General features: G+C 40.7%; 1 protein-coding gene across 2 annotated transcripts; it reads right to left on the bottom strand.

Moving 5' to 3' along the window:
* Nucleotides 1–509: 509 nt before the first annotated feature.
* Nucleotides 510–10,840, bottom strand: si:ch211-106h11.1 (volume-regulated anion channel subunit LRRC8D). 2 transcript variants are annotated; one of them, XM_017717382.2, is made up of 6 exons: nt 10,713–10,840; nt 8,021–8,700; nt 7,782–7,936; nt 6,242–6,492; nt 2,676–3,053; nt 510–2,328 (listed from the first exon to the last, which is right to left on the bottom strand). In XM_017717382.2, exons 2-6 carry the CDS (start codon nt 8,691–8,693, stop codon nt 1,206–1,208), a joined length of 2,580 nt encoding a protein of 859 aa, XP_017572871.1. In that variant the 5' UTR covers nt 8,694–8,700; nt 10,713–10,840; the 3' UTR covers nt 510–1,205. The 2 variants fall into 2 exon arrangements, with proteins under 2 accessions (XP_017572871.1, XP_017572870.1); XM_017717381.2 differs by having other exon boundaries at nt 7,782–8,700.
* Between the last annotated feature and the right edge of the window lie 10,628 nt (nt 10,841–21,468).

The following is a 21,468-nucleotide window of genomic DNA, read 5'->3' on the forward strand; positions in this document are numbered from 1 at the left end:
TGTGTATCTGTGCATCATAATATGTATTGTGTGGTGTAAATATGTCTATCATGATATAATATTCTTGCAACATTGTCCACTCTAGTGTTGGTTTTGAAACTGCTTAGGTAGATAACTAGCTAGCTTACAAAACTGCATTTTAAAATTGTATTCTCAGACGCCAGCCATTACAATTTTACCTTCGTATTTTTGAATGTTTGGTTGTATTTCCACCTTTTTCATGTTGTCTTTAGGCAGTTTGCTTCAATTTGACCTAGAATAGCTTATTCAGAAAGTATCTCCTGCTGTACTGTATGATTGTATGTAATCAACAAGCTACATGACATAAAACATATAGCTTACTTAAGAAAATATGAAGCATTCTTTTAGAGAATGTATATTCCTGTTGTTGGAGCAAAACCTTGTATTTCCAAAATGGAAACTTTACAGGAGAAGGATAAAACTTACTTTACTTTTAATGTAAGTCAAAGGAACCAGAAATTTTTATAAGTAATTTTGGGTTGTTTCTTTTAGTCATCATGAAAATTTCAGTCATCATGAAAATTACAAACAATGTAAAGGACAACAGGCATTATGATAAAAACTGAAAAATGACAAAAATGGAGATCCAATGTTTTGCTCCAAAAACAGCAAAATTAACTTGTGAATTACATTTTATAACATTCTTATGAACAGTGTTTGTAATTTTTTCTTTGGAAAGCGTTTGTGAATCCAGCTCCTGGTTGTTAACTGGGGCAGCTGAGAACTGCAATCTGAACACCATGAGTCTGTCCTTCTACCACCAAAACCAGCTGCAGTGGCAGGTACCTCATGCAAATAAACTGATTTCCCCTTGAAATGAACACTAACCTTCTTCAAAGACTCCCTTGACAATCTGTGTTTTGAAGCGGGCCTCTATGCATTAAAGGAGAGATGAAAGGAGAGGTCTCAGCGTGTAAATTAGGCAAACTCCACTTCCCTAAATTTGCCAGACATCAATGACATGTAATTTTTTTTTTTTACTTTAACCACCTTGAGTGTGTGGTAAGTTGTCAAATCAAGTTTTCATTTCCGCAGTAGCTAATTTAACATGGAAGCCTTTAATAAGAAACCACTACATCCTTCTTGTAACATCAAGTTAAAAGTCACAGTGTGAAAAACAGTTCAGTGGTGTTTCAACAACCTCGTACAGAAAGCCCATTCAAAGTGCTTCTGTGAAGGATTGACTATATCCGTGACTCAACAGCAGAGAGAAAGCTCCACTGGGCGGTAGAGAAAGTTGGGAAGCTGTCTGAGACGGGGCGAGAGTTAGCCTCGGATGAGGCACAAGATGTGGAGTGGGTCTGCTGTAAGAAATCCCTGATGTGGCCTGGTAGGGTGTGGAGTAGCCAGCTTTCCACCAGCAATCCGCCACCACGTAGCCCAGAGCAGCAGCCCAGCTCCACAGGAAGCTCCTCCAGGTTGTTCCCATGCACATCCAGCTGAGATAAGTGGCTCAAGCATCCCAGACCCGGCTGTAAGGTTCCTAAAGAATTGTTGGCCACATTCAAAATGCGTAGTTCCACACAGCTTGTAAAAAGTTCCTTGGGCAGGCTTTCTATTCTGTTCCCACTCAAATCCAGCTCAGTGAGGAGAGTCAGTGCTCCCACATCAGCTGGCAGCTCCTCAAGCAGATTTCCTCCCAGCAGGAGGCGCCGTAGACGATGTAGTGTGAAGAGCGCCGGTGGAAGGTTCTGCAACTGATTGTGTGACAAGTCCAAGAGCTCCAGAGCGCGAAGCATTCCAACACTTGCAGGTAGGGCCAGCACACGATTATGGGCCAGTCTTAGGCAGGAAAGCCGCCGAAGATGCTGCAGTCCAAGCAGTTCCTCCAAGGTCCGCAGGCAGTTTTGCTGCAGGTCCAGGCTGCGCAGTCTGGTTAGTGCAAGCAAAGCAGATGGCAGCCTCTCTAGCTGGCATCCCTGCAGCTCCAGCTCACCTAGTCCAACCAAGCGCCTAAGTCCCGTTAGTACCAACAGTCTGGTGCCTTCGTTGTGGATCTCCAGACGCACCAAGCTGCCAGCTATCTCACTCAGCTCCGCTGGGATTCTCTGCACCATCCCACGCAGGGTGAGGACACGGAGGTGACGTAAGTGCCGGAGGCTGCCCAAGGCCCAGCCACGGCCCACACTGCCTTCGCTGGCCAGGCGCCCAGTGAGATGAAGCTCCTGCAGGCCACGAAGGGAGTATACCCAGCTTGGGATCTCTGCAGCCTGGGTGAAGGTAAGATGAAGGGATTCCAGGCGTTCTTGAAGGACTACAAGAGCAGTGGGCTCTACTGCGGCTGAGCAGTGGTACAAGTGCAGCTCTCTGAGGAGAAGTGAAAACAAATACATTGTCCATCTCAGTTTCATGAAGAGATATTTCTCATTTAGCCACTTGAAGTTGCAGTGATAAAGAGATAATTTATGATCTCTCGCACAGAAGTTCTCAGTTCCAATTTATAGGCCTCAGTGAAATCTTCTCTACCCCAACATGCCTGATCCAACTCATGAAGGGTCTGATACTTAGATCAGGTGTGTTGGAGTGGGGAATACCTGTAAATTTGCTGGCCAGTAGGCCCCCTATTCTAGTGAATTCATGTGAATTCTAGTAGCCTCCTACATGCTTTGCTGACTTTGGTAGCTAACAAATTTCTAGCCTGTGAAAACCATTACCTCAGAGCAGACATATTAGATATCTGTGCTGTTAGCTTGGCATCCCCAATCAATTCCAGCTTTAGCACTTCCAGCTGGCTCAGGGTGAAGAGGGCTGGAGGTAGACGAGGAACAGCAACCAGCTGCAGAAGAGATCGCCCCTGGTGGTCAGAGGTTATCATTGAGCGCAGTCGGGTGGCATTCCAGCGGCACTCTAAGTTCTCTTCCATGAGTCGAGTCTCGCTGACAGGAGACAGGAAGACTGACAGCCGCTGAGCCAACAGGGGGTCGTACTGGTCTGTCATGTGCAACAGGAAGGCTAGGTCATTGCTCAGGTCGGGAGCATCTAGCATCGAGCCCACATCTCGTAGACACTGGAAGGAGTACTGTCTCAGGGACCTGACAGCGATACACAAACATATCTATTACAAGGTGTTTTGAAGCCCTAAGGGGAGGAGAAGTGCTAGTCAGCAAAAAAGCATCCCTAACAATGTTGTCGTGATACAACATCAGCTACAGCGGGAACCTGTTCGCTTGCTGATGGGCATTGTCTAGGTTAGTCTTGCAGGGACAGGCATGATCTTATAATCAGACAACATGTTAGGGAATAGTGGGCTAAATGTGGATGGGTACATAGACTTATTAGGGTGGGAACAGATTGTGAAACGTGCAACCCAATAAAATGCCCTGTAAAACCAGAGCTCAAAGTAGGGGATGATGATGTTGTTGTCAACATTGTCCAACAAGTCTATCATTAGCCAAAGCATGGTTGAAAAGGCCCCTTAAAAACCTCCAATTAAGCATGTAGAATCATGTTGCATGTGCAGAGAACACTTTAGGCCTGTTTCACTTTATGTAGCCCTGTGCAGACCATTCACTGCCTGGCTTGTTATGATGCGTACCAGTATGCTTTTTAGTTTGACCTGCATTGGGGCCATCAGCGCATCATGATCAGTGATCATAAGACTAGGTTTTGTTCCAAACCTACAACCCCAATTCCAATGAAGTTGGGACGTTGTGTAAAACATAAATAAAAACAGAATACAATGATTTGCAAATACTTTTCAAACTATATTCAATTGAGTACACTAAAAAGACAAGATATTTAATGTTCAAACAGATAAACTTTGTTGTTTTTTGCAAATACTCACTCTTTTTGAATTTGATACCTGCAACACGTTCCAAAGAAGTTGAGACAGGGGAATGTTTACCACTGTTTTACATCACCTTTCCTTTTAACAACACTCAATAAGCATTTGGGAACTGAGGACACTCAGGACAATTGTTGAAGCTTTGTAGGTGGAATTCTTTCCCATTCTTGCTTGATGTACAACTTCAGTTCCTCAACAGTCCGGGGTCTCCATTGTCGTATTTTGTGCTTCATAATGTGCCACACATTTTCAATGGGAGACAGGTCTGGACTGCAGGCAGGCCAGTCTAGTACCTGCACTCTTTTACTACGAAGCCAAGCTGTTGTAACACAACCCCATACCATCAGAGATGAACTTTGCACTGATAACAATCCGGACAGTCCTTTTCCTCTTTGGCCCGCAGGACACGACGTCCATGATTTCCAAAAACAATTTGAAATGTGGACTCGTCAGACCACAGGACACTTTTCCACTTTGCGTCAGTCCATCTCAGATGAGCTCGGGCCCAGAGAAGTCGGCGGTGTTTCTGAGTGTTGTTGATATACAGCTTTCGCTTTGCATGGTATAGTTTTAACTTGCACTTGTAGATGGAGCGACGAACTGTGTTCACTGACAATGGTTTTCTGAAGTGTTCCTGAGCCCATGTGGTAATATCCCTTACAGAATGATGTCGGTTTTTAATGAAGTGCCGCCTGAGGGATTGAAGGTTCATGGGCATTCAATGTTGGTTTTCTGCCTTGCTGCTTACTTGCAGAGATTTCTCCAGATTCTCTCAAACTTTTGATGATATTATGGAGTGTAGATGATGAAATCCCTAAATTCCTTGTAACTGCACGTTGAGAAACATTGTTCTTAAACTGTTGGGCTATTTGCTCACGCAGTTGTTCACAAAGTGGTGAACCTCGCCCCATCCTTGCTTGTGAACAACTGAGCCTTTCAGGGATGCTCCCTTTATACCCAATCATGACACTCACCTGTTTCCAATTAACCTGTTCACCTGTGGAATGTTCCAAACAGATCTTTCCCAGTCTTTTGTTGCCCCTGTCCCACCTTCTTTGGAACATGTTGCAGGCATCAAATTTAAAATGAGTGAATATTTGCAAAAAACATTAAAGTTTATCCGTTTGAACATTAAATATCTTGTCTTTTAGTGTACTCAATTGAATATAGGTTTAAAAGGATTTGCAAATCATCGTATTCTGTTTTTATTTATGTTTTACACAATGTCCAAACTTCATTGGAATTGGGGTTGTAGATCATCTTTCAAGACATTCATTGGGTCAGTGTAGGATCTAGAAGGACAGTAGTAGACATTTTGTTAAGAGTCATTTCTACTCACACTGTTAGCATTCACCTGTTGAGAACTTGGCAGAACACTTGGTAGGAAAGACAAACAGATGAGTTAGTATCATTCATCAAATCCACCATCTGTGAATAACTGGGCCAGATTGTTTTCAATGTCTAATTTTGAATTCTGATTAAGACTATTATGATTAAATGGTCTGATTAATCTATAATTATGCTTTTGGCTTTGGCTTTATCTGTTACAGAATTCAATCAAAAAAATTAAAAACTGACTCCAGACTCATTGCATTCACTCATGATGGCAGGCTTTGGGCTTCATGGACACAGACAGGGGTTACTTTTTGGCTGGTGGACACAGATCCTCCAGTGTGCAGACACTTTGCCATATTTTTCTTTAAAATTCGTTATAAGTAGGCCTTAAAGGGGAGTTCTGTCGATTGTCCAGTATTTCACCATAATTCAATCACTGAGATGAAACAGTCATTTAGAGTAGCTTGATGTGAAATGATGTATAGCAATTTACAGATTTCTTCACAGTGATGGTGATAGGAACCAGGATATGCAGTGTCTGCAACTGAAACACAGCCAGTTTTGTTTATTATCCAGTGAACCTACCAGTGTCACTTGAGTTTTTATATGCAATTTTAGCAAAACAGTGGTAATTCCGAAGTAATAACCTTACAATGCCTTGAAATTACCCGTCAAACACCAATGAATTAGAAAATATGTTTTAGGTGAAAATCTTATTTTAAAATATTATATTATACTCTCTGCAGGGTAATTTTTAGAGGTAGTAAATACTGTTCACTAACACTGTGAATGATTCTGACTTGTTTTTCTAGAATGCCACATTTCACATCAAATAACTTCGTTTCTTGCTTACTGAGTAATTGTTGCTCCCTCAGCTTTTCATCCTCTTCAGAAATTACTTATGTTAAAATGTACTTTTGCTAATAACATGGTCTAAGTACACCAGGCTCATGGAGGATCCGTGGATTACATAGATACAAACAAACTTAATAGCACTGATCTAGAATCATTTTTATACAAGTAGACACCTGATCCCAGATCTGTACCATTCCTCTTGGTAAACAAGAGTGGGTTACAGATTTATTTATTTGATATTCATACTTGTGGACGATCCAGTAAAGGGTGTAGATGCCCAGCAGGCCATAAAGGCCTACCAGGCCAACGTAGGCTTGCATCAGCTTGCGTAGCACAGAAGAGAGTGAGTGGCTGCACTGGAAGACTTGGTAGCCTGTCAGGGCGAAAGAATGGGGCTGACACATGTGACTAAATGTGATGGAACCCAGTAAAGGTGCAGTGTAGCTCACAATCACGATGGCCTTCAGCACCTTGAATACTGTCTGAGTGGTATACACCTGAAAAGAAGAAGATAGAGACTAAATCAAAGGTGGTCAACTCTGGTTGAGATATTCTTTTATATATAATTTAGTTCCAACCCACACTGAACATGCTTCCTCCCACCTCTCAGACCTGATTCATTAGACTGAGGGCTCCTCATAGCAATAATTAGTGATCATCAGGATAAACTGAGACACATGATGTGATGTTTTGTTCACCAAAATTATTTATCGCTGCATTCAGAACAAAATCTTGTGTCTCCATAATGCTAACTTTACAGGAGAAGGAAAAATATTTTTACATTACTTTTAATGTAAGCCAACGTACTTTTTTCCAAGTCATTCTGGGCTATTTCCTTTGGTCTATTCATCAACAAATTTACACACAATGTAAAGGGCTACAGACCCTGTCACATTATGTCAAAAACTGAAAAACAGAGATGATAAACACAAACAAAAATGGTGATAGGACAGCAGCATTATGTTTGTTTGTTTGTCAGTATGACTTAATTTACATGTTGTAGTTTAAAGCATCTTGTATTTGGATTGTAACCTAAGATTCTAACCAATCAAAAGGTAATCAAAAGTGCCTCCGATGTGTCAGATTAGAAACAGATTGCTATGTGGTGCATAACATACAAATCAGCTCATATACAACAAGCAAAAAAAGTGTTGTTCCTCATTTTTACTTGTTTATCTGAAAAAATAGTTGCTACCATGAAAATGACAGGTTTCCATGGTGTTTTGTTAAACTGGCTTTAAAATCATATTTATATTATTTATAATAACATCTGTTTATAATAACATCCTGTATTTTTCGTGAACCTTGTGCATTTAAAAATGCAATGAGAGTAAAAAATGACAAGGTAAAATAAAGATTCACCAAAGTAGTGCCTTCTTTTACTAGCTTGGGTCTATAAAGGCTACTGAGTCAAATTAAGAGTCAACTGACTCTTAAATGTTTGACATATATAGAAGGGAAGCATCATTAGAGTACTGGAAGTTTTGGTTGTAGACTTTGAAAGATGGCTGCATTTACACTTGTGTCTGGCTAAAATGCTTCTCAGACTTCTTACACCTGCATTTTAATAAGGACAATCTCTACCCAGATCTAATCATGATGGTAAAGACACATGAAGGCTGCAAACAAGGTCAAAGAATATCTGTGACTGGTCAGGATGGATCATAATGAAATATCAGTCATTAGCTAGAGACCCGTGTTGCACACTTCCGGCATAGCTCTAGTTGGAACCAGACTCTACAATAATCAGCATTGGTGATCAGTGGTCATAATGAGGATTCTTTACCTTGTAAATAATATCAGAGCTTTCGCAGTGGGATCGGAACCTGCGCACCCTTTCAAACAGTGCCCTGGCCTGTTCCCCATCGCTACGGTCCAGGGTTGGCCCGGGCCTAGAAACCTCTGGAATGACCTGAGCTGTCTTTAGCAGGGAGGCAGGTTCTGGAATGGACAGGGAAGACAGTGTGGAGCAGCGAGACAGGGTGGATGGACATGGTGAAGGCTGAGCAGGGGTGGTGGACATACTGCCGGCTCTAACCAGTAGGGGGCTGTCTGTGCCTGAGTCCAGGCTGGACTGTCGAGTGATGGATGCAGGGACGGGTGGCACCTGGGGCCTCATCATCTGCTCCTCTTCTGGCGGCTGGCTGTGGGCACTGTCCAGTTTGGCAGTCCGGGAAAGTGCCCTGGAAGTCCATGGTGACTCACAGCACTTGCCCAGGATGGCTAGGAAGTGCTCGATGCGGGCAGAAGTCAGAGGAAAGTGGAACCAGAAGCAGCCGCTGGCAAGCAACAGCAAAGACTGCAGCAGGGTGACATAAGGCAAGAAACGCGAAAACCACGGTAGAGCTTCGTGGTAACACACCTGGCTGATGTAGACATACTGCTGGAAGTCCAGGTTGGTCCGACGGCCTTTGGCTGGACCCTCAGCCAGTATGGAATGAGAGGGAGATGTGTCTGATATGAATGGAGATGTGGGAGAATCAGAAGGTATCTCGAAATTAGAGCTGTAATTGCTGGAAAGGGAATGTACTGGGACACACACAACGCCATCCTTCGACAGCAACAGAGTGCCAGCCAGGACGGACACCATGAGCATGAGTAACACCAGGTAGTCCATGAAGACTTCCCACCATGGCTTCAGCAGTTTATAGCGGCCCTGACGCTCGCTAACAGACCACAGCTCCGACAGAGTGAACATGACCTTCCTAGTGAGAGAGAGAAAGACTCATAGTGAAGAAACTTCCTGACTCTGATTTCTTTACAGTGATGGTGTTAGGAACCAGGGGTCACAATGTCTATAACACAAATATATCAATGTTATTTACTATCCAAAATGACCAAGTTACCTACGCCTGTCTTCTCAGTTTATACATGTAATGTTGATGATGGTAAAATAGTGGTAAATCTGAATAAATAAGTGTTCTTTGGTGACTATTTTGCCTTGCAGTGCATGTATCTCCCCACCATGAACACATACAAAAAAGTTTTTTCTCTAAACTATTGTAAAACAGTGTCTCATATTCATAACCATCATTAGAACGGATCATCATTAGAACGGATGTGAGGTAGCTTTTAGTGGCATACATACTTGATTAAATGTCTGGTTCTGGTCAGCACTACTGTGAGCAATGCCATGTCTAAGTTTCCCTTGGATGGAGCATTTCACATCACACCAGAATTGGTTTTTATCTAAATTGTTTAATTATGATGACATTTTGAAAAATTGGTTGAGTTCCCCTTGAAAGTCCTGACATTTACATTTTTTTCCATGTAAGTTCAAGTTTGGTCATCCTAAGCACAATATGTCATATCATACCTTTTAAAGTGAATTCTGCTGATTTTTCTGCACGATTCATAGTCATTGCTGTGCAAACAAAGTAATTCAGAGTGGTTTGATGTAAAAGTGGCTTGATGATGTTTAATCTATATAAGCTTAACACTTTACTGTAACACTTTACTGTAACAAGGGTAAAACTTTACTGTAGGATACTGTTCATAAGGCTACATGACACCTACATACTATATTGTTTTATATATTATATTTATATAATTATATATTATATTATATTATATTATATTATATTATATTATATTATATTATATTATATTATAGTGTTACCAAACTTGCTAAGTCATAAGTGTTCACAGTGAAGGTGATGGGTATCACCAGATATCTGAAGAGTTTAATGCCTCTACAAGCTTCCTTACAGAAATCTATTACATGAACTGCTTATCAATATGCTGCCCTGATATCTGAGACATTGTTTTATAATAGTTTTGAGATGAGGTTTGAGCCTAAAACATATTTTTTCAAATGCATAATGGAGAGGTATTTTATTCACTATTTTATCACCATCAGTATTACACAGAATAATTCCACCAGTTGTTTTGAGTAGTACACAAGATGCACTGTAGGCATCATGCTCCCTGGTTCCTATTACCACTGCTGTAAAGAGTAGAAAACTTTCTATAAAATGAACCATTTCACATTAAACCACTCTTAATTTTTTTTATTTAAATTGCAACTATTGAGTTGGGCAGAAATTTTGAAAAATGGGTGGAATTCCTATCCATTGACTCCTCTACTTTCACACCAACCATCTCCATGTCCACCTTCACTACATCCATAAACCTTCTCTGAGGTCTACCTCTTCTCCTTCTACCCAGCAGCTCCATCTCCAACATTCTTTGCCCAATATATCCACTAATCCTCCTCAACAATGTCAATCATTTTGACTCTTTCTACACCTTAAGAGGACCAGGTATTCTGCGAGATACAACTCATCAAACTGAAATACCCAACATATTTAAAATTTTTTCAAAACTTTTTTAACTTTTAGGTGCAAATGAGATAAGCAGTAATAATATCCCCTTAATATATCAGGGTTATTACATACTAAGGCCTATTTAATCAGTAACTACAGCAACTTCTATGCAAACTGGTTGAGCTACTCTTAGGTTATGTGTGTAGTTAAACTTTGGGCTTGCTGGTGAGCCCTGGCCATTTAAGGGGTTAAATTCGCTGCTCCTGTCTGTTTACTGACTTTTTTCCTGTCTCTAAAACATTTTCTGATTGTTGATTACATCACCGTGCACCAGCATGCAGAGAAAAATATCATCCAATAATTTCAACACCCACCTGGAGTTCAAGCTAAACTTTGAATTTTTACAGCATTTATTTGATGCAAAAGAAACACAATTAAAAGTGCTTACTTACTGGTATGTAGTGGGCAACACTTTCAGATTCTTCTTAGTGCTTCACCAGTTTTGGGTCCTGAATGTTCACAGGAACTCAGGATTCATGGCTTTGAATGGCCAAGGCCGGTGCAGTCCGGTTTACCCGAGTCTCCCTGTCAAACTTCACCAACTTTTCCCAGAGCGACAGAGGGAGAAGAGGGGGGCCACACAAAGAGTGGGGAGTGGGTTTCTGGGGCCGTTTTGAGGTTGCCATGGTAAAGGGAACAAAAAGGCCTTGTACAATGCTGTTATTCATGAAGCATGATATTTGTATGCTGTCAAAAATGCCCTTTATCATGCCCTGTCATGAAGGACCTAAAAACTATATGATGCTGCTGTAAACTAATAATTTAGCAAACTGATTAAATCATGTCTTTGTAGCAGTGCTATTTGTGTGGATCCATGGGTTCAGATTTTTCTGCAGTACGATAATGCAAACAGCAGAGGGAGCTGACATCAAATATATTAGATGGGAAAGTTGTGCACTTGAGCTGGTATCAGCTGGAGAGACATCCAAGATTGGGCCAAAATCTTTTTCTTAAATTTGTTCTTGAGAAAGGTTCTAAAACAAAGAAAATCAAAATCAGAAAAAGCACATGATGAATGAGGCTCATAGAGATTTTCTATCTGAATTCACAGTAGTGTATTTATACAGTGTATTGTATTAGCCCAGGGGTGGCCATCCTTTCAGACACCAAGAGCCAGAAAAGGAGCCACAGGCTATCTTTACACAAACATTTATGGTTTTTAAACCCATTTTCCTACCTGTCATGTAGATGAGTTTAGTGAGACTTCTGGCATTTTTTGTTTTCCACAATCCGTTTCAAATCTGGCTTGTATTCAGTTGGTGCTACCCGAAGCAGTTCTTTCACATGTGTATCAGTAAGAACAGAGTGATGCTTTGATTTCACATGTTTCAGGGTGGAAAATACTGATTCACAAACATAGGTTGAGCCGAGACGGGAGCTTCAGTGCAGCTTGTTTTACATTGGGATACTTCTCCACAGGCACGATTTTCCAAAATTCCAGGGTTCCCTCACTCAGAACAGACCTGAGTCTGTCATCTTCAAAAAGTTGAATCATCTCCATTTCAGATGTAGCTTCATCTGTCACCAGTGGGGCTTTCAAACAGTCTGAACCTGCAGCAAAAGGGTTAACAAGGAATGTAATTAATGGCCTTTTCAGCTGTAGATCATGGAATCTGTCCTCAAAGTTTTGTTGCAGACTTTCAAGAAGTGCTGCATAGTGTGCAGTTTTCCCTTTTAGGACTATAGATGCTTGGGCACTTGCATTAGACACAGACTGGAAATGTGTTAGTTCTCCCTTTTTAAGATGAGTTTTAAACAGCATGAGTTTGTTAACAAATGCAAATACTGACTGCACTAGATCAGGTAGCATCTTTAATTTCCGCTGGAGATCAAGGTTCAGTCTGTCCAAGTGGTGCAGCATGTCCACCAGAAAAGCCAGCTCTAAAATCCAGTGGGGATCAGAAAGCTCGGGATAGTCTTTGTGTTTTTCTTCTAGGAACAACTTCACTTGGTTCAAGAGTTCAAAAAATGAGATATCACCTTACCTCTTGAAAGCCACCTTACGTTGCAGTGAAGTGACAAATCACTGGGAAGGTTTTCATCAAGGTCAGCAATGAGATTTCTGAACTGTCTGTGATGAAGGGTCTGATATTCTGTGTTCAACAGTAAGCCGGGACAACTGGAGCTCTGATGCCATTCATTTCAAATGTTCGTTTTCTGGAGATAAGATTGAAATGGCATCGCTGAGACAACTTTTCACAAATTCCCCCTCACTGTATGGCTTTTTAGCACGATTTAGCGATTTTCCATGCCAGTTGATAGGATGCAAGCGTGACAATTACTGACTGTTTTGTTAACTTCTGAAACAACTGAGTCTGTTTGTCTGACTGGCGTTTCAAAGTGTTCAGCTTGCACTTGTGCAGTTCAGGACCTTTGGGACATTCCTGGCCCACGTTGGCGTGCAGTGAGGTAAAGTGGCGCTGAAGATTAAAAGCTTTAAAATTAGATAACGACGTTTGACATATCAAATAGAGCAGCTTCCCTTTCCGCTCAATAAAAAATACAAATCCTCTCACTCAGGCAAGAAGACTTTGGCTTCTTCCAGCGCGGAAAATATTCAAATATTGACTCAAATACACAACGTATGCTACAAATGTGCAAGAAAAACAAACAAACAAACAAACAAACAAATAAATATTTAATTGTACATAGAAGAGCTGCACATGTGCAGGCAAAGAGCTGCATGCGGCTCACGAGCTGCGGGTTGGCCACCCCTGTGCTAGCCATTAGGTTAGTCTTTGGTCAGCTGCAGTGCATGGCTTGACTTATGTCTTACCATTTTTTCTTGTATTTTCCCACTTAACACGTTATGTCAATTTTACACAATCATTTCTCTTTATTTCTTTGAATAAATCAAGTTTTTTTGTTACTGTACCATGACATCTGTTCTGATTGGCTGTCCTTTCAGGCATAACAGGCATATATTGGTCAGCTGACTTGATTAAGGTCAGCGCCTGCTGGCTGCATGCCGCTGCTGGTTCACACTGGGACCACAAAGATTATTGTTCTGCATGCAAGGATCTAACTAGTTCTTCATCCTTTTATTTGAAAAATAGACAAATATTACACGAATATTACAAGCAATCAAGAAAAAAATGAATGACTAAACCTAATATAAAATTATTTAGTTGAAAATGTTGTTGCTGGCACTCTGCCAGCTGCATAAATGGCTTTATTTTTATACTACTGTTTAAAATGATTTACTAACCTAATTAACAAAGCATGACAAAAGAGAGAAGGAAGGAAAATACCAGTGAGACCATGAGTGTAAAATGAGCAATAAAAGGGGCATTTTGTCTGCTATTTTGCTTAATCACTGGTGGGCCTCCCAGAAAATGCTGTGTAAAAAGCCAGTGGGCCAACAGTGGCCTTCTATCCTCTTGCTGTCTTGGGTATTGTACCTCATTCAAGTCTGAGCTGAAACCCTTCTTATAACTTCAGTGAAAGCAAATGAATAAAACCTTACATTTAATTTCCTAACCTGTCAGTTTTGCCACAGTCATGCCGCCCTGCTGAAAAAAAAATCATAGAAACTATTAAAAGTTTCTATGAAGTCAGATTTGAAACGAGCCTTTCATTACAAAAAAACAGTCTGATGAACAAAGAAAAGATGTTTACATGTTGTAAATATGGTGTCAACGAAGGAAAGGACGCAAGAAACATTGTTTTAAAGGCGAATGCTCTTTTACTGAACACTGCACCAATGAAAACAATCACTCAGTGCTGCTGAAATGGCCAGGATTACTTCTAGTCATTCTCTTTCACCTGACGACAGAAGCTAACACTGCACTAACTACCTCACAGTCCAGCACAGAACAGCACTAAAAACAGGTGCACATCTTTAAGCTGACAACAACTTAATTACAATCAATGGCCCAATCCAATTTCTGATTTTTAACCCTCCCCCTTGTTTTCGAGTGTAACCCTACCCCTTGAAACTGAGTTATAAGGGATAGGGGTTGAAATATGAAATGGGAAAACCCTTCAAGAACCGCAAACGTCATCAGTTGTCATCAGCGATTTTTACGTAAACAGACGAGACGAGGTTTTCCTGCTGTTCCAAAGTGCGGCCTCCAGCTGTGGTGAGCTCACTTGTGTGTCACATGACAGGACAGGCGAATCATAATTAGCCTGGAAAAATAATCAGGATGTGTTTTCCTGCTGTGTCTCCATACTATAGCAATAATGGTATATCACACTTACATCAAACAATCAAACGAGTCACCGAATAAAAAAAGAGCACAAACAAAAACCTGCATCACTTCATTAACAGCTACTATCGCTGCTCTGTAGGCGACCCTGCAGTGACAGCAGAGGAGGGGAAAGTTCAGCTCCTCACTGCTTAAATACATTTAGGGCATCATACGCCTTCAAAGAAGGGGGCAATTATTTATTAATGCCACCAAGAATTCTTTGGTGATATAAAGCTGAAGTTAGCTTTTTAATCGCCAGCTTCATGATCGGATTTTCCCGTTCCACCTTAAATGGTGAGGCAACCTCACGTACCAGAACGTAACTGCTGCACCGTTTAAGGTAGAACGGGAAAATTCGCCAGGTAGCGACCGAGACAGCAGCATTTTACTAGCGTTTTTATGCGTGTTATGAAAGAAATGACCATAAAACGCTTTTACAATGCCTACCTTACAATACAGGGGCTTTTTACCAGAGAAAATACTGACATGAATGTGTCTCTTTGGTCGCTTGTGCAGACCGTCTTGCCGAGGATTGGCATAGCATTCTGGGAACTTTCTCCTAACACTCCGTTCGTAGTGTGCCTGTGAAAAATCTCTGTTTGACGGGCCATGTAGCCCCAACACTTCACCCTACCATGTCAACAACAGTCGGGACAACCCTACCCCTAGACGTGAAGACGCAAAACAGAGGGCTAGGGCTCAGTGTTAGGGGCACGGGGTGAAAAGGGACTGGGCCAATGTCTCTCCTACTGCGAAAACAGCGCTTCTCAAGCCTATCCCAGCTGTCATCGGGCAGAAGGGCAGGGCAGACAGACAGACAGACATACACAATCACTCACACACTCACACCTAGGGGCAATGTAGCACGTCCAATTGGCCTGACTGCATGTCTTTGGACTGTGGGAGGAAAGCAGAGAACCTGGAGGAAACCCACGCAGACACGGGGAGAACATGCAAACTCCACACAGAGAGGAACCCAGTCGCCCGGCCGGGGAATCGAATAAAGGCCCTCCTCACTGTGAGGCGACCCGCTGCGCCACTGTGCCACCCTCAAAAAAGTGAGAACAAGAACCATTATCAAATATTCTTGAATGAATTAAAAGTTGGGACAGTTGGGACAGTGAGTCATTGACATCATGTTTGGGTTCCATGCTTGGGCATGGTTAGCGACCACACTTGGGCAGACTATGCCTGAGTCCAACTGAACTTGGCCCGGGCACCTTTCAGCGTACCATGCTTGGGCACAGTAGGGAGTAATAACATGAGATAAACTGGGCTTTGAGGGCCAAACATGCTCAGGCATGGTACGGGTTGCTTAGTGTGAGAACACCCTTTAGGAAAGAGGACAAACAATGTGAAATGGCCAGCTAGCATGTAGTTTGGTTAGCAAGTATTCTGGCTAGTGCAACAGCCATTTTAGCTGAATTTTGTCAGCTAAAAGTTTTAGTACATTATAGAGACATTACTTTAAAACTTACTAAAACCTCAAGTGGATTTCATTTTTTTGGTGCTATATGAACCACAAACCCAGCTGTATCAAACCTGACAAAAAGTCGAGGATTTTTTATATGAGACTGGACTCAGACTTTGATAAAAGTGACCTGAGGACATCTCTGCTGAACAGGTGGATATACTGTATGTGTTGGTTTTCATGACATCACAAAAACAATGAACTCAACTATGTTCATTTCAATGAATTCCCTGGTAAATGGGGAGTGAACGGGACAGTTGGACTCTTTAACAATGTTTACATACTTCAACAAACTCGTTTATTTAAAAAAGTAGTCAATTTGCTATTATATGTCCATCTTCAGTATGTTTGCATGTTGTATTTACATATGTCCATAAAAAGTTCAGATGTTGCATCATACATCAAACAGATGAGAATGTGCCTGATATACACAGATATGTGTGAATGTGTGTGTGTGTGAGAGAGAGAGAGAGAGAGAGAGAGCGCCGGGCTTGTCACTTGCCGATGCAGAGCCGTCACACTTCTTTTTGAGCCCAGTGAATAACAGTAAGCAGAAAAAGTGTGATATTAACACGTTGAACCACGTTAACTTCATGTGACCAAGAGAGAAGCAGAGAGAGAGGCTGCTGGGAAAATATAAAGCAAGCTCAGCTCGTTTATGCTGCTCATAATCTGATTATGGTGGTCGGGCCACACCTGCAGTTTAGTGCCTTGCCTCCATGCAAAAAGACAGCAGCTCTGCAGCGCAGACCTGTTGTTATTAGTGAGGGGTGATCAGGGCCAGCCACTATACACTGTTACATGAGTTTACTCTATAAATACTATATATATATATATGTGTGTGTGTGTGTGTGTGTGTGTGTGCGCGTGTGCATGTGTGTGTGTGTGTGTGTATATACATGGTATGTGTACACGCATTTGTAGTATAAGCATTTATTTACATATTTATTTCTATTTGTCCTAATGTTGTGTAGTGAAATAACAGATATAATAGATAAACAGTTGAAAATACTTTTTTTCCCTAATAGTTGACTTTCTCCAATACAGGTTAGAAAATCGTAATATAGCACTGATATTTCTTTAATGTGTAAATCCCACTCCAACAATACATACCATGAAAAAAAATCTTGAAAGTGGTTTATAACATGTTACAACACACACACACACACACACACACACACACACACACACACACACACACACACACACACACACACACACACACGCACACACACACGTAAATAGAAACAGAATGTAATTGTGTGCAGATCATTTAAACTCTATATGTAACTGGAAATAATATAAAGACAACATATCAAATGTTAAAACTGAAAAATTGCATTGTTTTTTTGACAAATGTGTCCATTTCGAATTTAATGGAAGGATAGATTTGGTGGTCTACCAAGTCTTGTACAATTGTTATGAGTCTTATTTTCTCTGGATGTCTCAAAACCTTGTATCTCCAAAATGGTAACTTTACAGGAGAAGGAAAAAACATACTTTAATTTTAATGTAAGTCAATGGAACCAGACATTTTTTCCTGTCATTTTGGACCATTTCTTTTGGTCCATTTATCATTTTTTACAATTTACACACAATGTAAAGAGTAACAGACATAGCTTACAGTTGTAGGCAAAAAGTGAAAAACATATTTGTTGATTTTTTTTGTCAAAATAAGTTCACACATCCTCTACAGAGAACATACATTTTAATGCACAATTATTATTTACTAAATGTATCATGGCCTGTGCAAAAGTAATAACACATTTTATATTTTATTTTTTTCAATATGTTAAACCAATAACTAGAAATTGTGCAAATAAAATTTGCAGAAACATCATGTAATATTTTTGTAGTACTTAGAAAATCAACAAAACAATGTAATGTAATTTGACCATTCAAGTACTTTTAACCAATTTTTGTTGGTCTGTTCATCATGAAATTTGAACCACAGTATAAGTAAAATAAGTAAAAAATGATGAGAAATGAGATATAAGACATGAACGTGGGTGTGTGTGTTTTTGTGCATGTATACAGTTGTGTGCGAAAATTTAAACACCCCTCTGTCACAATTGATCTAATATACATTAAAGTATGGCACAAATATGGTTTATTTACACATGCTGGGCTACAATTGACTAAAGCAGTTGAAAATGAAGAGCTGCACCAACTTAATACTGTATCTCTGGCCTAAATGTAATGCATGATTAATGTTTGTTAATCTAGAAAAAATCTGCACTTTGCATGAACCCATTTCTCCTGAGCAATTTGGGGAAAATGTAGCTATGAGTAGAAGTGATATATATGAAGATGTGCTATCATCTTTATCATGAATTACATCATAATTCTTTTTTCTGAGTATCTCACAGGTATCGTCAGTACTTTGAGAACACTGAACACCTGCAGTGTGATACATTATTGCTGTATCACCCACCCTCAGGTTTTTGCATCTATTTCCAGTGTAATTTGTCTGTAGCTGTAAAGTGCAAATCAAAACGGCTTGATGGAATCATTCGAGCTTTGTGATATATCACGCTCACTGCTCGAGACTCAGGCAATATCTGTTTCTGCGTTGGCGTATATGTGTAGGCCCAAGCATGTGCTTATATGTGCATGTGAATCTGCCTTGAAGCGTGGGCTAGCAGCAGCGTATTGTTGTCCTTCTCAGTACCTGTGGTTTCTCACCTCTCCCTCTCTTAACACAATCTCACCCATAAACTCAGAGGAGGGCTGTTCAGGGTGGGGTGTGTGTGACTGAAAGCCCTCACACACTCGCCTCATCCGAAAATACAGCACAGTCACAGATACACAGGCCTGTGCAGGCGTCAACAGTGCTGGAGCAATGCACTCAGAGACGTGAAGCCAGATTTGTGTATCTGCTCCATCATATATGTGTATCTGCTGGATCATAATGCAGGGTGGAGTCTGGTGGTCTCAGTCGAGCTTTCTTTCCATTTTACGATCAAGGTCATGATATGTGTGTAACTATTTATAACATTAAGAAGTAGCTCTTGAAAGGAAGTCATTCGCAGGGCAGGGCAAGACCACAAGACCACAAGGATGCTGTGAACCAACCCTGCTGAAAGAAAGTGCTTCAACACCAATATTAGTAGAGAACTTAAAAACGGACTTTTGGACTAGCTTATTCGACTCACTGGGAAATCTTGACTTTGGTCTGGGTGTCGGGCCAAGTAGGAAAAAAAACATCATGTCAGTAGCAGAAGACACTGAAGATACGTAAAACTTTTCTGTAGGGCAGCGCTCACACAGTTACGTGACACCTACATAAGCTTTCATGCAAAGTGAGAAGTCATCTCAATTTAAAAATTAAAGTGTAAGTGATTTTGCTGATTTTCTTAAAATTAATTAAACCTGAGGACACTAAAGTTGACCCAACTCAAACTTTTTAATTGAGTTAAAGGTTCTATTTAAGTTCTGCATTCTGATACTGATCAGATTTCAGTACCATCGTTCATCTATAAATTAAATGCAGTTGTCAAAAAGCTTATCTGAATGTTCATAGCCAGAATTTTCACATCAGTGTGTTGATTGAGCTCATTTATTTTTGGAAGTAAAATGTGGTTTGTGAGAAACTTTTTTGGGCTTCTGTTAAACAAAGTGAAATCTTCCATACAGAAGTCCAGAGAGCCCATGAGGTAATTGTACATTTTGGATCGTTATTTTGAGATGAGTTAATTATCGTGTTATCTGAAGATAACAAGTTATTTAACTTATTTAACTTGTTATCTTCAGATAACAAAATTGTTTTCTTGAAATAAGTTATTTAGCTTGTTATTTCAAGATGATAATCCAGAAAATTATAGCAACAGCTCATGGCCTCTCTGGACGTCTGTAAAAATATGATTTGTGAGAAAATTCTTTGGGCTTTTTGTTAAACAACGTGAGCTCCCTTTTATATGGAAGTCCAGAGAGGCCATGAGGTAGTTACAATTTTTGATTGTTATTTTTAGATAAAATTGTTATCTTCAAATATCAAGTTACTTATCTTATGCCAGGATAGCCATCTAGACAATTATAGCAACTGTAAAATTTCAGCAGGAGTCAGACGTATGCAGATCTGAGAGAGCAAAATGGGTTTATTGACATGAGACAGTGGAGAAGTCCAAAGGCAGGCATGGGTCAAAACCAGTAATCCAAACTCAGGCTGACAAATACAAAAGGGAAAGGCAAAAAACAATGTCGGATATAACAAGCAAAGGGTCAGGCACAAAAACAAGAGAGAGCAAACAAAGAAAATGCTCAGCAAGTTCATAGCAAAGCAATACCTCACAACTCTAACTGGCTAAAGCCCGGGCTTATAAACTAGCCTGAAGTCATCTGATCCTAAATCACAGGTGTAAAGAGTTAGTATTCTGGTGATTGAGATCTGTGACAGTCATGTAAGCTCCCTGCATCTCTTGGGAAATGGAGTCCGCTATGGACTCTGAGTCTGTCAAACCATCAGAGGTCACATAATTTCCCAAAGGATCTTGGGAGATGGAGTTCATAATACTGAGAGGATCTGTCTGCTGCGTGACAGCAACAGCTCTTGGACTTAAAAGATAAAAGATGTTATCTTGATATAATTAAATACTTATCTTGTTATCTGAAGATAACATTGTTATCTTGAAATAAAAGTTTCTTATCTTGTTATCTCAAGATAACAAAGTTGTGGTCTCAAGATAATGAGTTATTTATCTTGTTATCTCAAGATGCCAATCCAGAAAATTAGAGCAACAGCTCATGGCTTCTCCAGACTACTGTACTTCTAGAACTCGGGTTAGAGAATCTTGCTAAAGCTATAACATGATAAAGGGTTACTAATTAATATGTTTGCTCAAGTTTGTTGGGCCTAATTTGTTGTTGTGAATAAATGCTGGTTTAAGCTTGATCAGTCTTTCAGTGCACTTGGTGATTGTAATAATCAATGATTAATACAAAAACATTTATGAATTTTGGTATTCATGACGGGCGGCACGGTGGCGTGGTGGGTTGCGCTGTCGCCTCACAGCAAGGGGGGCCTGGGTTCGATTCTCCGGGCGGGTGACCGGGGTCCTCTCTGTGTGGAGTTTGCATGTTCTCCCTGTGTCTGCGTGGGTTTCTTCCGGGTTCTCCGGTTTCCTCCCACAGTCCAAAGACATGCAGTCAGGCCAATTGGACATGCTAAATTACCCCTAGGTGTGAGTGTGTGAGTGACTGTCTGTGTCTGTCTGTCTGCCCTGTGATGGACTGGCGACCTGTCCAGGGTGTATCCTGCGTTTCGCCCGAAGACTGCTGGGATAGGCTCCAGCACCCCCCCGCGACCCTGACGGAGAAGCGGCTTAGAAAATGGATGGATGGATGGATGGTATTCATGACATTGACATGATGTCACTAACAAAACTTCTAAGAATAAAAACATCAATATGACACTGATGTTGTTTAGCTGTACTTATTGTTTACTTACAGGGTTTCATATTGTCCTTTAGCAAAACTTGTATAATT

The sequence above is a fragment of the Pygocentrus nattereri genome, chromosome 1 (assembly GCF_015220715.1).
Source record: "Pygocentrus nattereri isolate fPygNat1 chromosome 1, fPygNat1.pri, whole genome shotgun sequence".
In the NCBI taxonomy this organism is placed as follows: domain Eukaryota; kingdom Metazoa; phylum Chordata; class Actinopteri; order Characiformes; family Serrasalmidae; genus Pygocentrus; species Pygocentrus nattereri.